The following is a 15,970-nucleotide window of genomic DNA, read 5'->3' on the forward strand; positions in this document are numbered from 1 at the left end:
ATTAATAATTTTGAAGCCAAATAACCACATTCTCGAGGCATCGATCTTTCATAAATAGAGAAATTTCAAGTTAAAATTGATTATTTTTATTTTTAATAGAAAATCCATATTTTAAGTTCTAGAATTGATTCAACAATGATTCTATGAAACTTTTGTAGCCTAAAAAATGTTTTTGAAAAAAAATTAGACATTTGATAAATTTTATAAAACACTTTTAAAAATATGAAAGATTATTTATGATGTATTTTAAAAAATATTTAATAAGTGATTTTTTTAAAAGCATTTTCAAAGAAAAAGGCTAGATTGTGTTTGATACCTAAAAACACTTTTCAAAAACACTACGAAACGAATCACAATGAAGTAAAAATACTCTCAAACTTTCGATTTGTTAAACCCGCAATGATGACTTTTTTGATGGAAGGGTTCATGAGTATAGAAATAGTCAACTAATCCTACCAAATTTCTTCTTTATAATAAGAAGTAAAATTCAACATGATGAGACAATAGCAGATCAATTATTTTGTGACATGGACATCCACCCATAAACCTTCTTTTTTCTAGGAGAAATATTTTTATGAAGAACTTGTCAGCAATAATTTAACTTAACCCCATATTATAATGCACCAATTCAACACTCTTCCTCTTGCTATCTGTAAAATAATTTGAATGAATGGCTACTTGTCATTCATGGTCTCTAGAAAGTCTTCCTTATATAGTTGAGGTAGGTTCGGCTTGACCATTTTCCGTGGAATGAAGATAAGGATGTATCCTTTTGAGTTTTTTTTTTTTTTTTCCTTTTCATTTTTGTTAATTTAATTAATATCTTAAGGTCTGTTTTTCAAAGGTTTAGACATAGAATTATGCTGTCAACCACTACGATGGGAAGAACTAAAAAAAAAAAAAGATAGAAATTTGTAGTGTCTCCACTATGAGATCCATCCTTGGCTGAGGAGATGATGTCGTTTGAACTGCTTTTCCGACAGCGTAAAAGCACGTGTATGAGACAAACCCCGAAAAGATTAGGAGCGTAGAAGAAGAAAATCAATGTTTCTATATTTAGAGATTAGTGAAGGATACCGTGTGGTGGCCGCTTACTTTGACGGACACATGTATGTTTACTTAGATGGTTGGATTCCTTAATGGAATGCCCCCTAAAAAAAAGGTCAGATATTTTGTAGAGAAGATTAGGACATGACCGGCGCTCATAGCGGCAGAGGCATATTTCGGGAGGAGTTGGTCGTCAATGGAATGTCCCCTAAAATGATATAATGCCTGTCCCTTTACACTTACAAACCTTGTTCATACTCTTTGGGGTGTAGAGGGGCTGTGAAGAATACAATATAATTTTTATGCCTAGTTTGACAGGAGACTGGGAGAGGATTGGATTAGTAGCTGTCCACCCTGGTATGAGTTCAACGTACCCAGATGTTCAAACTTTAGACTGAAGATTCCATTGCCCATTATTATTCGCCGCCTGGGAACTTCCCTCATTCCGTGTAAGGATATTCTTGGATCGGGTTTTAATCATCTCATTTAAAAGTCATCATTTAGGTGCTTCAATGACTCATATCCATTACTTTGCCTTAATTGATACTCAATAAATATAAGTCAAACCTTTTATGTCATTTGACATCATATCTTACAGCTTGCGAACTTGTATTAAGAATAATCATTTGAATGACTTATCTTAGTGCTTTCAGAGCAATAATCTTGCATATATAGAAGCCAAAATATTGAAGTTTAGGTGATTTTTTCATTTTTCTTCGAATTTTTCTTCTTTTCCTGTATTTCCAGAAAGGTCACAAAAAAACATCTGAGACCCCACAAGCAAATTGTAAAAAAAAGTTCCACAATAAACAACTTATTGAGGCCCTGGTGATTTTTTATTTTGCTTCAAACTTTCCTTCCTGTCCTGTATTTCCAGAAGGGTCATAACAAAACATCTGAAACCCCACAAGCTTGTTGTAAAAAACAAAGTTCTACTTTCAGAAAAAACTTTTCTTTTAAACTTTTTTTTTTAAAAAAATAAAAAATTGTTTTCCATGGTTAGGCTTCTAGAAACTAAAGGAATCTATCAAATTAAGGGATTTTGGTACAAAATCCAATCTGTAGTCCTCTGCTTTTAACTGTTTCTGGCCCTACATATCTGGGTTTTTCAATAGCTAAGAACATCAAAGTAAGGTCTAGCATGTATCCAAGTATAGCCACTAGGAATATTAGCCTTACACATGACAAAAACTTTCTCCAAGTCAGTCTACAGGACTTGCAACACCGTGTTGCTGAATCAAGCAATTGACCACAGCCTGGAAACAGCTCTTTTTCACAAAAGACGATCCTGATTCGACCCTCTGGTGCTAGGACTTCGGCAGAAGTTAAACTTAATTAGATGTCTTTACAGTATGGAAAAAGCAACAGAAAAAGTTCCATCCAAAATATAATGGCATCTGAAATTCTAAGCTATTTATATTACACTCAATACATAAGATCCCAATATCAGAGTTGCCAAAATTATAATTTATCAGTCTCATCTACCAAGGAGAAACAAGACTGAAGTGCAAAAGAAACAGATTTAAACAAATCACTTGAAAGAAAAGAAAAAAAAACAAAGGCTAACTCCAACAACAGTAATAGAAACAAATTAGAAAAACATCAAATAGAAGAAGAGAAGGAACAGGTGCAAACCAGATATGCCTAGTTAATTCAAAGAAACGAAGACGCCGACTGCACGTTTTTAGTACTCTCCTTTTCCGATTCAATGTCAAAGAAGTCCTGAAGAGCAATCATTTTGATGGCACAGCACTTCAAGCTCTTAATTGCTTCAACACTTGCCGATGCTCCTGCAACTGTTGTTATTATAGGAACCTTGTAAGCAAGAGCCATCCGCCTTAGCTGCCGTCCATCAATCTGATCATGCGTATCACCTGAACTTGTGATCACCATCAGCTGGATCTGCCCGTTAGCAATCATATCACCAGCATGTGGCCGCCCCTCATGCATCTTCAGAACTCGCTCAACTGGGATACCTTCCAGTTCAAGAACATGGGCTGTCCCAGAAGTTGAAACAATCCTGAATCCAAGGCCAATAAATGACCGGGCAATTGTGGCAAGGTGGGGCTTTGTTAAGTCATTCAAGCTGAGAAACACAGTGCCAGAAACTGGTAGCTTCTGTCCAGCAGCAATTTGAGCTTTGGCAAATGCAACAGGAAACTCAAAATCAATACCCATTACCTCACCAGTGCTACGCATTTCGGGACCTAGCAATACATCGCATCCTTGGAATTTCTCAAATGGAAGAACAGCTTCCTTGACTGAAACATGTCTTGGGATTACCTCCTTTGTGAAACACAGGTCATGAAGAGACTTCCCTGACATGACAAGGGAAGCATATTTGGCCAATGGGTGACCAATTGCCTTGGACACAAATGGGACTGTACGGGATGCACGAGGGTTAGCCTCAAGCAAGAAAACACTCCCAGAAGCTGTGATTGCATATTGACAGTTCATGAGCCCACACACATTTAGCTTCTTTGCTAATATTGTAGTCCATGATCTAATTGTGTCCAAGCATGAAGAAGGGATGGTCTTTGTGGGAAGTGAGCAAGCAGAATCACCAGAATGGACCCCAGCCTGCTCAATGTGCTCCATTATCCCACCAATCACCACATTACCTTCGGAGTCAGCAAGGGCGTCAACATCAATCTCAATGGCATCGGATAAATATCTGTCAATCAATACAGGACGTTCAGGATCCACCTCAACAGCATTTTCAAGGTAGGTCACAAGCTTGTCATCGCTATACACAATCTCCATTGCCCGCCCACCCAACACATAGGAAGGCCGGACAACAACCGGGTAGCCTATGTCCATTGCAATGGCAAGAGCATCAGCTTCGCTCTTGGCAATGCCTCCTTTTGGCTGTTCAATCTTTAGATCGTTAAGGATTGCATTGAACCTCTCTCTGTTCTCAGCTGCATCAATGGAATCAGGTGATGTACCCCAAATGCGAACATGCCCAACCCCGCTGGCAGATAGGGGCCTGTGCTCGTCTAAGTAATTCTGGATAGGTAGAGCCAACTTCAAGGGAGTTTGACCACCGAACTGCACAATGATGCCATCAGGTTGTTCCAAGTCGATGATGTTTAGAACATCTTCAACAGTCAACGGTTCAAAGTAGAGACGATCACTTGTATCGTAATCTGTAGATACTGTCTCAGGATTTGAATTCATCATGATTGTCTCATATCCTGCTTTCTGCGCAAACAGAAATTAAATTAAATTGACAAATTTAAGGCAATGTACGCATAAGGCTATAACTAAAGGGAATCCATGTGATGGCAAACAAGGCCATAATGTCTATGCATATAGCCTGTACCATTTTTCCCACCATCCAATCAACATGCACTTGGACAAATTCCTATTTTTACATAAATCAATTCTAAATTATGACTTAAAAGGATCCGATGTGAATCAATTCTAAACTCAGTCTGCTTAAGGCTGATAGCAGACTGATTACCAATCTGTGCCAATATCAGGTTCGAGATTAGTGATCCAACCACAGTTGATGCAACCAAATTAAAACAGTCCAATTCAATCCAACTACAGTTGATGCAACCAAATTAACACATTCCAATTCATGCAAATATGGCATTGCATGAAACTACTGTGGATTTTTAATTGGTGATGTTCACTTAAGACAATAGATTATGAAGAATAGGTTCCCTTCCCAGTACTACACTTTCACAAAAATAAATTTTCAGTTGAAATCACATTTAGCAGGTCAACCTATTGCTTAGAGTGCTGATAGCGACAATGAAGCCCATGTGCAGTCAATGGACCCAGGTTCACATAACAAGAGGCATGTGGAGACCAAAAACCATAGGAAGAAGAGAACATAAATAGCCTACAAACAGCAGAAGCAAAACATACCTGGAGAGCAAAGGATGTATGACAGCAGCAGTAGTCAAACTCAATACCTTGACCAATCCGGTTTGGTCCTCCACCTAAAATTAAAACCTTCTTCCTTTGAGTGGGAGCTGATTCACATTCGAAATCATAAGAAGAGTACATATAGGGAGTATTAGCCTCAAACTCTGCAGCACAGGTATCAACCCGCTTATAGGCTGGAGTGACACCCAAAGATAACCGCTTCAATCGAACTTCTTTCTCGGTAGATTTAGATGCAAAAGCTATCTGCTTATCACTGAAACCTCTCCGCTTGACTTCATAGAAGTCATCCTTTGATAGATCAGATAAGCTACGAGACAAGAGGAATTGTTCCACATCTACCAGCTCTTTAAGTTGAGTGAGAAACCATTTGTCTATGAAACTCAGCTCATGAATATCATCCACTTTCATCCCCTTCTTCATTGCAGCATATATGGCATGTATACGATCCGGGTTTGGGACTCGGAGACTGTACTTCAATTGTTCCCAATCCCAGTCCATTTCCTTGAGCTGTGCGCAACCCCATCCAGAGTAGCCACACTCAAGCGATCGAACTGCTTTCTGAAAGGATTCTTGGAATGTTCGGCCTAGAGCCATGGATTCACCCACAGATTTCATTTGGGTCGTCAATATTGGTTGAGAACCTGGGAATTTCTCAAATGCAAACCGGGGTATCTGCATGATCATGTAAATAGAAGGGAAGAAAAATATGTGTAAATAAAAAAATCTACTTAGATGTATTTAAAAGAGGGGGGGGGGGGGGGGGGGGGGGGGGCGCAGATGATTCTCTGCTTACATATAAGCCATTACATGCAAAAGCTAATCAGTAGATGTTTCAATTTAGACAATCACACACACCCTAGACCTGATTGAATGAAAATGTATGACAGATTATGGAATCAGACATAAAAAGGAATGGTTCAAGAAAAAACCACTAGAAGGAAATTGTATATGAACTTGATTACTAAATAATTAAGACAAGGATGATGGATTCAAAAGATTCGCAATATTTCAGGGGGCTCTTTACCAAGTCAATTAGCATGCTACTGAGAAAAAATTAGGGACAAAAAAAAAAAAAAAGATCATGGACCACACAAGCATCGTTGTAGAACACTAAGAAATAGAAATTAAGTCTTGACAGATAATGCTTTTATATTTACAAGGAGCCCTAGACAACAAAATCATATCACAATTATGCAGTATGTTCAAAACAGCTTCAAGGCTTTGAGTGTCCGATGCAGACACAAAAGGGGCACACAAGAACCAACAAGAAAAAGGTTTTAGAGGGCAATGAATCTCCAAAAGCAATTCATTGAAAAAAGGTGCTTCTGACTAGATAAAATAAGAACTAAAAATCAACCATTAAGATTCCATTAAGAAACATGTTCAACTGAGAGGCAAGAGGATAAGCTAATCAACCAAACAAACTTCTTGTACAGCTACAAAGCTAAAGGAATACGGTTGGCACTTCTATCAAACCAACCATCAATCAAGAGGTCCAATAGCCCTATATATTCACATTATGAAAATCCAAAAAGAGTGCTATATATTTGGCACGTTATACAAACACAAATAAGGATTCAAATGTTAATCATAATGATACGCATTGCTACCCATTACTTGATTTCAAAACGGAATATTAAGCATGTCTCGATGCTAGATAGAACATCGATGACATGAAAATATTCAAATGCCAAATACTACAACAATTAACAAAGAAACATTAGCATAAATAACTAGTACAATAGAATGGAGAAAGACACTTGCCTTTGTCACCACATAATCTATGGAAGGCTCAAAACTAGCCGGTGTTTTCTTTGTGATGTCATTTGGAATCTGATCCAATGAGTAACCAACCGACAACTTTGCAGCCATCTTTGCTATAGGAAAACCAGTGGCTTTAGAAGCCAAGGCTGAGGACCTCGACACTCTTGGGTTCATTTCAATCACCATCACCTCCCCATCAACAGGATTGACAGCAAACTGCACGTTAGAACCACCACATTCAACTCCAATTTCCCTTATGATAGCAACAGAGTAATCCCTAAGCCTCTGATACTCTTTATCAGTCAAGGTCTGAGCAGGTGCCACAGTTATAGAATCCCCAGTATGAACCCCCATTGGATCAATATTCTCAATGGAACATATAATGACCACATTGTCCGCCAAGTCTCTCATCACCTCGAGCTCATACTCCTTCCACCCCAACAAGCTCTTCTCAACCAAAACCTGAGACGTCAAGCTGGCAGCAAGCCCCGACTTGCATATCGCCTCAAACTCTTCCCTGTTGTAAGCAATCCCACCTCCGGTTCCGCCCAACGTGAACGCAGGCCTAATGATCAATGGAAACTCCCCAATTGAATTCGCAATTTCCATACACTCGTCAAGAGTTGTCCCAATTCCCGAAGGTGGCGTCTTGACCCCAATATTTTCCATTGCTTGCTTAAACAACTCTCTGTCCTCTGCTTTCTTAATCGCCTCGAGCTTCGCCCCAATCAACTCAACGCCATACTTCTCTAAAACCCCACTTTCCGCTAATGCCACCGCGAGGTTTAGCGCGGTCTGGCCACCCATGGTGGGCAATATAGCGTCGGGCCTCTCCTTCTCGAGCACCTGCTCGACCAACTCGGGAGTCATTGGAGTAATGTATGTCTTGTCTGCCATATCTGGGTCAGTCATGATTGTGGCTGGGTTCGAATTTATGAGAACAACCTCATATCCTTCTTCCTTCAAAGCCTTGCAAGCCTGAGTTCCGGAGTAATCGAATTCGCATGCCTGCCCAATCACAATCGGCCCCGCCCCAAGTATCATAATTTTCTTCAAATCCGTCCTCTTTCCCGCCGGTGCTCCGCCGAAAGCCGCCGTCCCATTTGTGGAATCACTACCAACACCCTTCTCAGCCCGCACCGGGCTGGCTCGAACCCGGCTCGCCAACCTCGCCAAACCCACGAGCCGCGACCCAGTCCGGAGCTGGTTCGGGTAAAAGAAAATACGGAAACATGTGGGGTTGGACGAATACGGGTTCAAGGACGAAGAAATGGATCTCCCGGAGAAAGTTGCGGGGTGGTTCATGCAAAAACCCATGTCTAGTCAGAGGAAGAGCCAACGCTTTGAGCTTGGGGTTGAGTAGAGATTTGAGTGTGAGAATAAAGAAAGGAAGTATCTCTGATGTCTGAAGAGAATATAGACGGCGTTTACCGGGTGAAATGAGTGGGATATTGGTGGAGATAGTGGTATCAGCACGAGTATCAGCACATGATGGCTACCCAAAAGCTAGGGGATTAGGGTTTGGCTCTGTCTCCCCACCCAGGGTTTTGGGTTGGGTTTTGAGGGGCCAACCCAAATACAATGCCCAAGCCCAACCCAATCCCTTCAAGAGCAGAAAAGTTTTCTTCCCTGGGTAGAAAAATTGATCATTTTTCTTAAACACCACTTCGTTTGCTTCTTATATGGACAATTTTCCTTTTTCTGTTTGTTCACAAACAAAAACCAGAAGATGGGAGTTGTTACAGTAGAGGTGAAGGCTCAAGGTCAAAGTAACCACCATGGGTCCAGGTGGTAGAAACAGAGAGAATTCTGGCTATTCAATTTCAGGTCAGATGGCAGGAGAATTGAGAGCATCACTCTTTCAAGGTAAAAGAAACAATGCATGATCCCATATCATGGGTGGATTGACTGTTTCTTTGATCGGGACTTGGATGATAATATAAGACTGATTTTTTCGGATACCCATTTATCTCGCTCTTAAGATAGATTTAAAATAAGAATAAATGCTTTGTGATAAATAAAAATGGGGATCGGATACGAGATGACTCAGATAAAGTGACCATTCCTATCTATTATCGTTTCCAAGGGATAGCCCAATGGATGGGAAGCGTAACTCAGCTTCTCACTCTCACCAGCCATGTGGGTAGCTGTTGTATGATTATTTTTCAGGTTTCTTTTATTAAGATAAGTGGAGAATGGAGATTCTACACTATCCTCAAGGAGTTTTCAGTATTTTACACAAGATAGAGTTTTTCCCATTTATGAAAGAATATCAAACTGCAAAGTGAGTGTTATTTTAATCATTTCTCAAGATCATGACGAAACCCACAACAAAGGTATGACCATACCTACTACCCGGCCCCTTGATTGCTCTGGAGTTGGTGGCACGTGATTTTCACCCTTAAATTAAGATCAATTTAAGAGCTTGAATTGGATGAAATTAGTGCATTCAACTTCATTGTCGAATATGCTTGATAGGAACTCCTTTGATTTTCATCTCTTTTACTTTAGGACTTGAAATTTTAGTCAATCAAGTAAAAATGGCTTTGAAAAAAATTCTCAAGCTACAGTTTCGAGCGAGGTTGATGGTAAATTGCCACTAGCCTATCCATGCATAGTAGTCCCATGACATGACTAGTTATGACTTATGAGAAATCGACACACCAACCTCACTAGAAAGATGCAACAAGTATCAACAACCAGTACTTTGGAGAGGACGGGAGATGTAAAGAAGCTTTTACCACAAATGAAAACACATTTGTTGACATAAAAAAAATCCAAGGAATAAATTCCTTGTTTCATCCTCCACACCCATGAAAATGACATTTTTTTAGAGGCAAAGAAATAAATTTCTATTCATATTAGACAACACCTATCGTTATTAAAGGATTCAAAGGACAAATCCCTTCATTCTATCTATTACTAGTCCTAATGTCAACTTAAGAAGGACTTTTTCGGGATAATAGACCAAATTGGTTATCATAAGGGAATATTATCATTGATATTAAAGGAACTAATCTCCAACGCAAACTCTAACCGTTGATATTGTATCCAAAATAAAATAAAAATTCTTTTTAACATTTCATTTTATAAAATATTTATTATGAATTTCATTTTATATCCTGAATAAGTTATATCTATTTTAATATATGAATAATACATTGGAGTGACTAGGTTTGGATTTGTAAATGACCATGGTGCAAAGCATTAAACCTATACATGAGTTCATTGTTATCAATTCCTTACAAACCAAAAATTAGTTTACAATCATAAAAGAAAGTGATCAATCCCTTTTGATTGATTACAATGCATACCTATTATATTATACAATGTGACTTGGCTTAATCATAAGAATGGTTAAGCTCACAACTTCTACATTGGCACTTGTTGTGTTGGGCATGAATAGCTTATTAAAAAGCTTCATAAAATGACTTTCATAAAGTGTTAAAGATAGATTAGTATGTTATATAGGAAGTGTTTTTAATTATGAAAGAATTAATTGATTCTAAGTTCCTAATCATGCGGACTTTTCATCGTTTATTGGATCAAAACAAAATTTATAACCTAATTCACTATTCTAGAGTAGCTTGTACTTGATCAAAAATGGTTTTAATACAAACTACCATAGTATAGTGGTTTTTAGGTGTCGTCCACTAGGATGGATTATTCTCGGTAATTAAGACTTGAATGAAAGGATAATAAATGATTGTGATAAAGTGAAATTGATTTGAAAATTCTTGATGAAAAATCAATTTGACAATGGTCTAAAATTGAGAAGAAAAATAAAATATAAAAAATTAATAGAAGATGAAATTCTCGGAGTTAGGATTTTCTAGAAAACAATTTCCATGGTGAATAGATATTGAGATCTAATTTTCATCAAGTTAAATTGAAAACCTAAATTTTCATCTAAACCGATTTTTTATTTAGTTTTAGGTCTAAATCTAATTTCCCTTCAAATTAGGTCATTTAGTCCAAGAGATCAATTCAAATCATATATTCAACTCATCTTAAATTATCTTCCAATAATTCACACAATGTAACTATTCAATCTCATCAAATCTAACTTTAAGAATTTGATGAATCTATCTAACTTACATTGTAGTAATCATCCAAGACAATTTGAAGAGAAAAATCCTCAAATTTCAATTAATCAATCAATTGGATAAAATTACCTTTGCAATTCAAGCTCATTTCTCTAATTCATCATAGATCTTGCCTTTAGATCGTCCCTCATCCGAGAAAAACTAGATTTACCCACTCATGCTTGGAGATTTGGTCTCACAAGGCATGTTTGGCTAGCGACAAAATGAAAGAAAATGAAGAAAAGTAGAAAATTTCATAGAGAGAGGAAGTCTGGAAAGTTTTACAATTAGAAATGTATCAAAAATCTCCTAAATGAGTAAATCAAGTTCCTATTTATAGGTCAAGGTCAAGTGGACACTTGGCATCATCTAAGAGGTCTTTCGGAGGCTTTTTCACCAAGAAATCTGGAAAAATGTAATTTTGCACGAGCTCCAACAATTTCGCACGATTGTGCGAAGTGAAAAATTCATCAGCATTATTTTCGCCTTCCTGGGGCATTTCGCGTGACTGTGCGAAATTTTCACATGGTCATGCGATCCTTTTGAGCTGCAACCAAATTTCCTTCTGGTCCATTTCGCACGACTGTGCGAATTTTCCGCATGTTCATGCGAAATGAGAAAAACATAGTTTTTCAACTCTTTTTGCCATTTATTCCATTTCTTTCTCTTGATTTCACTTCAACTACCTCCAAATCAACTCCAAATCCTAGTCTAAACCAATTGCATTACTTCTTTCATTATGCATTTGGATCATCATCAACTTTATTTATTTTCTTCAATTTGATTCATCTCTTTTGTCACCAATTTATCAAAATCATACCTTGAAATGATTCCAAAACTTCATAAAACTTGTTAGTAACTCTTGTAAAGGCAAAAACATGTTAATTGAGTGTTTTAGACATAATTACTACTCAAAAGATGTGAAACTCATGAGAATTATTATCTAAAATATATTCTTTTTGAGTAGTAATCAGTTCCTGCATTGTACAATTTAATTTACTCGTATGTATGATCTTAAGATTTATAATAGAAGTACAATTGGGTGTTTTGAGTTTGTGGGTTCATTGATTCAACAAAGGAATTCATGTAGAAAATAGACTCTTAGTTAACAATGTATGATCATAAGCATATAAGCTTAATGATTTCATCCAAATAAAATGATTTGTGAAATATTTTTCTATTATTACATATATGTATGCATTATAAAAGGAATGTGTTTTATTAAAAGGATTTTTGCATCTTTTTAGTAAGTGGTCATATATTGATGAGTCAAAGATCCAACAAAAGTATAAATGGTTCATTAACAAGGTAGATAATCTTTCCACTTCTTTGAATTAATCATTATCATGGAGGGACCCATTTACAAGTCATATAATAAGTTTCAGGTCTTAGCTACTATATTATACTTTTTGGAGTGTAGCCATGGGATTATAGTAGAACATGGTCATGGTTTATCAATATCAACTAGACAATAAAAATTGGTTTTAGGATAGAGTCCTTAAAAGTATGACACGATGTAAGAATAAATGGATTATTCCGATTCTTCTTTTTCTATTGCATTTATGTTGAGTATTTAGGCTTGACATCTCTTGCATTGCACATGACTTGAGTGTAGTAAGAGTCATACGAAAGATCGAAGTTATGAGTCTCTTACAAGTAGATAATTTATTCACAATTAGTTTATGGATTTAGACAATCCATTTAATGTTATAATGCACTCTTAATTAAAGGGATGACTAATCTTGGTCATTATAATGAGTTTCCATGGTGAGTGCATTGATGTGTATGGTTGGTTATACATCAGATATAACCAATAGTGAGTCATCAAGACATTAGTCATCGGGTAGTCATAACCTCATTAAACTACTATAATGTATGGACTATCAACCTTGAGAGGATACTGAACTTGTGTTAAAGTTATTAGTGACTTTGATTTATAGGTGAGACTCAAAGGTTGTCATATATCCCTATGGATTATATTACTATTGATGAAGACTAGTGACAACATGTATACTCAAGGTAAGCACAATGAAATTTCATAGGATTGAGACAATGTGTCCTTTTAGGTGATCCTAAGGATATGTGATCATAAAATCTGTAGTTGTAGTAATTCCTTTATTGGAATCTGATATATACATTTTTTATGAACTAAAGCATGTCAATTAATCACATAATAGGAGGATCTATAATTCAAATATTAAAGAGGTAATTTTTAAAGGTTGATAACTCATATATAATTCATTAGATTACGAACATCAATTTATAGAGAGTATACATATAGTGAATAATAGGTCATAGACCTAAATTTTTATATCCTATTGTAATATATATATATATATATATATAGGATACTGAAGTGCAGTTAACTCTATATAGAGATGTGATGAGTCAAATTCAAAATTAGATTTTAAGAGAGTTAGTATTTTCCTATGGGTTCCAATAGTTTCTACTTAAGCACATATTCCTTGATAGCATTTATTAGTGTTAGTTGAGTTTCTGTTAGCCTATGGGTTCTTTTAAGTACATTTTGATAATAACAAAATAAAGTTAAGAACACTTATATGTTTAAATTAAGTGAAGTTTTCAAGTTTTATCGTTAAATTCAAAATAAAGCTCAAGTATGTGCATCAAAGATTCAATCACCATGAAAATCCAGGTCCTTGAAGATATAAGATGTTTAGGAATGTATATAAGATGAATCTCATGGGTGCACTTAGAATAAAACTACTTTTATGCACTTTCAAATGCTATTCAGTCATACATGTCTTAGCTTAGAAATGACTTTCTATTTTTAAAATTAATGAATATAAATTTCATTTCAAAACCTTAATCTTAATTCTTTCAAAAATGCCTTATAAATATTTTTAAATGAAATACTCAACTTACTTGAAGAATAAAAATTAAAACAAAAACTTTTTGATTGATTTTTAGTATAATTGGTCAAGGGTGCGTGGAATCGATTGAACTGATTAAGTTTTCTTAGTAGATGATAAATCAAACTTACATAAAATTTTCTCTCTCTTCTAATAGTTGGTGTATAGTCGATCGAGGTCCAATCAAGACATGATCAAGCATTAAAAACATTGGCAATCACCTGCAGAGCATTAAATGCCCCAATGATTACTTAACTAGTTAAATCAGAGCTTGACTAATTGGGGTCTTTTGTGTATTTTTGGGTACTCAGGCTGTTCCTATTGAAGTCATAAATCCAAGTGTACAAGATTGAAGGTTTGAGTTGAAGTCTTGGTTAATGGAATCTTCACTCGAAAAAGAGATTGAGGAGAATGGAGGTAGATGGGATTGCTGAATCATTATAAAAATGTTTGTACTTCTCTCTCTTCTACTCTTTAATTACTTGCACTATTAATTTTTTGTTTTGTTGCTTTGATTTCTTAATCTCAAAAAGTTTTAATTACCCAATTCACCCCCCTCTTTCTCTCTCTATCTCTCTATCTCTCTCTCTCTCGTAGGTATTTTTGTTAATTAATTACCTTTATTTCATATTCTATATTCACATGTATGCATAAGGGTGTTCTAGTAAAAATGGAAGGTTGCACAAAAGTTTGTGAATATTTACATGTGCACAAGAGTTTAATCTTCCTATTTATTCAAGAAATATGAGAGCTTTAGCCACCAACCTTAGAGAAAATTTCACTCTTCTAATGTTAGGATTCAAGGAAGAGTCATCATAGTTAAGATCATTATGTTTATGAGATCTACAATGATTACCGTGCCTTCAACACATCTCTTCACCCACAAGATTTGATTTGGGAATATATAAATCTCAAGTATGATGCCTTTGTTCTCTATATTTTGTTTTGATATGCAATTTTGCTTCTGTTATTAGATTACGAGAGACCCTAGGATAGTTCTATATGCACCCTTATGATCCAGGGTTTGAAATGGAGCAATCTAGATACTCCAACAATTTGTTTTAATGTTAATATTTTGATAAAGAATCAAATAATAGAGTAACTAAGGATCACAATAGAGCATGTATGTTTGGGTACCCACCCCACCATTAATACGACAAGTTTAGGATGAAGATTAATGGTTTAAGGAAAGACTTAAAACTTTTTTAAAAACGTAGGTGTTAGCCTAAGGGTTCTCTTAATTTAGTTTTGATGATTACAAAATAAGGTTAAAGTCACTAATGGTTTATGTCAAGTTAATCATTTTAGGTTGAAGGAGCTATAAAAGAAGATTAATACCTTGAAGATTTAAAATGAACTAGGACTTATTTTAAGGTTATCACTTTTTGGGCACTTGAGTCTAAACATTTTCATGCACTTAAAGTTTCAAAATCATCATTCTTTGAACTTAAAAAATCACATTTCATTATAAATTGGATGACTCCAGATTTTTAATAAAACCCTGATTCTAATTCTTCCTAAACTTGTTTTAAAGGGTTTTGTGAAGCTGAATATAAATTATTAGAGGTTCTTGACCTCAAATTGGGGTCTTTGATGCACATTATAGTGCAATTAATTGAGATAAGGATGAGTAAATTGAATTGATTGGGCTCGATCTGTCAAGGTGTATTTGCACATACTCTTTTTTTCAATAACATATATTCAATTGATTAAAGGTTTAAACCCTGATGGTCACTTATCAGTGAATTAAATACATAACAACTAGTGAATCGATTGAGCCCTTTTTGAGGGTTTTGGGGATTTTGAACTGAAGACCTATAAATTGAAGTGTTTAAGAGCATTAATGAATATGAGACTCATTAAATTCAATTGTTAAACCGTATTTCTTCTCATTCAAAGCTTTTTTAAGTGCTTTAAATTCAAAACTTGCTAGTTTTCTCAAGAGTACTTTCAAGTCCTTCCTAATTTTTCATTCATATTAAGAGTCTCACTTGCTACTAGAATTAGAGTTCGTGAATTCACCTTCATTTATTCTCGTGGGAAAATTTTTCAAGCATGGTAGATAAATTAAAGTGATTGTAAAGATCCATTAAAACATTGGAATCCAAATATATTGGAAGCTTTTGATTCAAACTTTGAAGCTAATGGAACCTCACTCGGTTAAGAGTTTGATAAGAGGGGACATAGGTGGCTTACTAAACCAATATAAAGAGTTTGCATTTTCTTCTCTCCATCTTTTATTTTTACTCATTACTTAATCATTATGATCTTTATATCTTACTTAAAATTGATTTTTTCGAA

The 15,970-nt window shown here is 35.8% G+C and overlaps 1 protein-coding gene across 1 annotated transcript; it reads right to left on the bottom strand.

The window, feature by feature from the left end:
• Positions 1-2,421: 2,421 nt before the first annotated feature.
• Positions 2,422-8,744, bottom strand: LOC100262205 (carbamoyl-phosphate synthase large chain, chloroplastic). The gene is made up of 3 exons (XM_010652817.3): positions 6,712-8,744; positions 4,927-5,619; positions 2,422-4,251 (listed from the first exon to the last, which is right to left on the bottom strand). Exons 1-3 carry the CDS (start codon positions 8,026-8,028, stop codon positions 2,701-2,703), a joined length of 3,561 nt encoding a protein of 1,186 aa, XP_010651119.1. The 5' UTR covers positions 8,029-8,744; the 3' UTR covers positions 2,422-2,700.
• Between the last annotated feature and the right edge of the window lie 7,226 nt (positions 8,745-15,970).

This window comes from Vitis vinifera, chromosome 6 (assembly GCF_030704535.1).
Source record: "Vitis vinifera cultivar Pinot Noir 40024 chromosome 6, ASM3070453v1".
NCBI lineage: Eukaryota > Viridiplantae > Streptophyta > Magnoliopsida > Vitales > Vitaceae > Vitis > Vitis vinifera.

What these genes read in the sequence shown, in the direction of transcription:
- LOC100262205 (XM_010652817.3), bottom strand. Translation starts at nt 8,028, where the DNA reads ATGGGTTTTTGCATGAACCACCCCGCAACTTTCTCCGGGAGATCCATT. An exon ending in TAGATTATGTGGTGACAAAG is followed by an intron (nt 5,620 to 6,711) that starts GCAAGTGTCTTT and finishes ATGATCATGCAG; the next exon opens with ATACCCCGGTTTGCATTTGA. An exon ending in ATACATCCTTTGCTCTCCAG is followed by an intron (nt 4,252 to 4,926) that starts GTATGTTTTGCT and finishes CTGTTTGCGCAG; the next exon opens with AAAGCAGGATATGAGACAAT.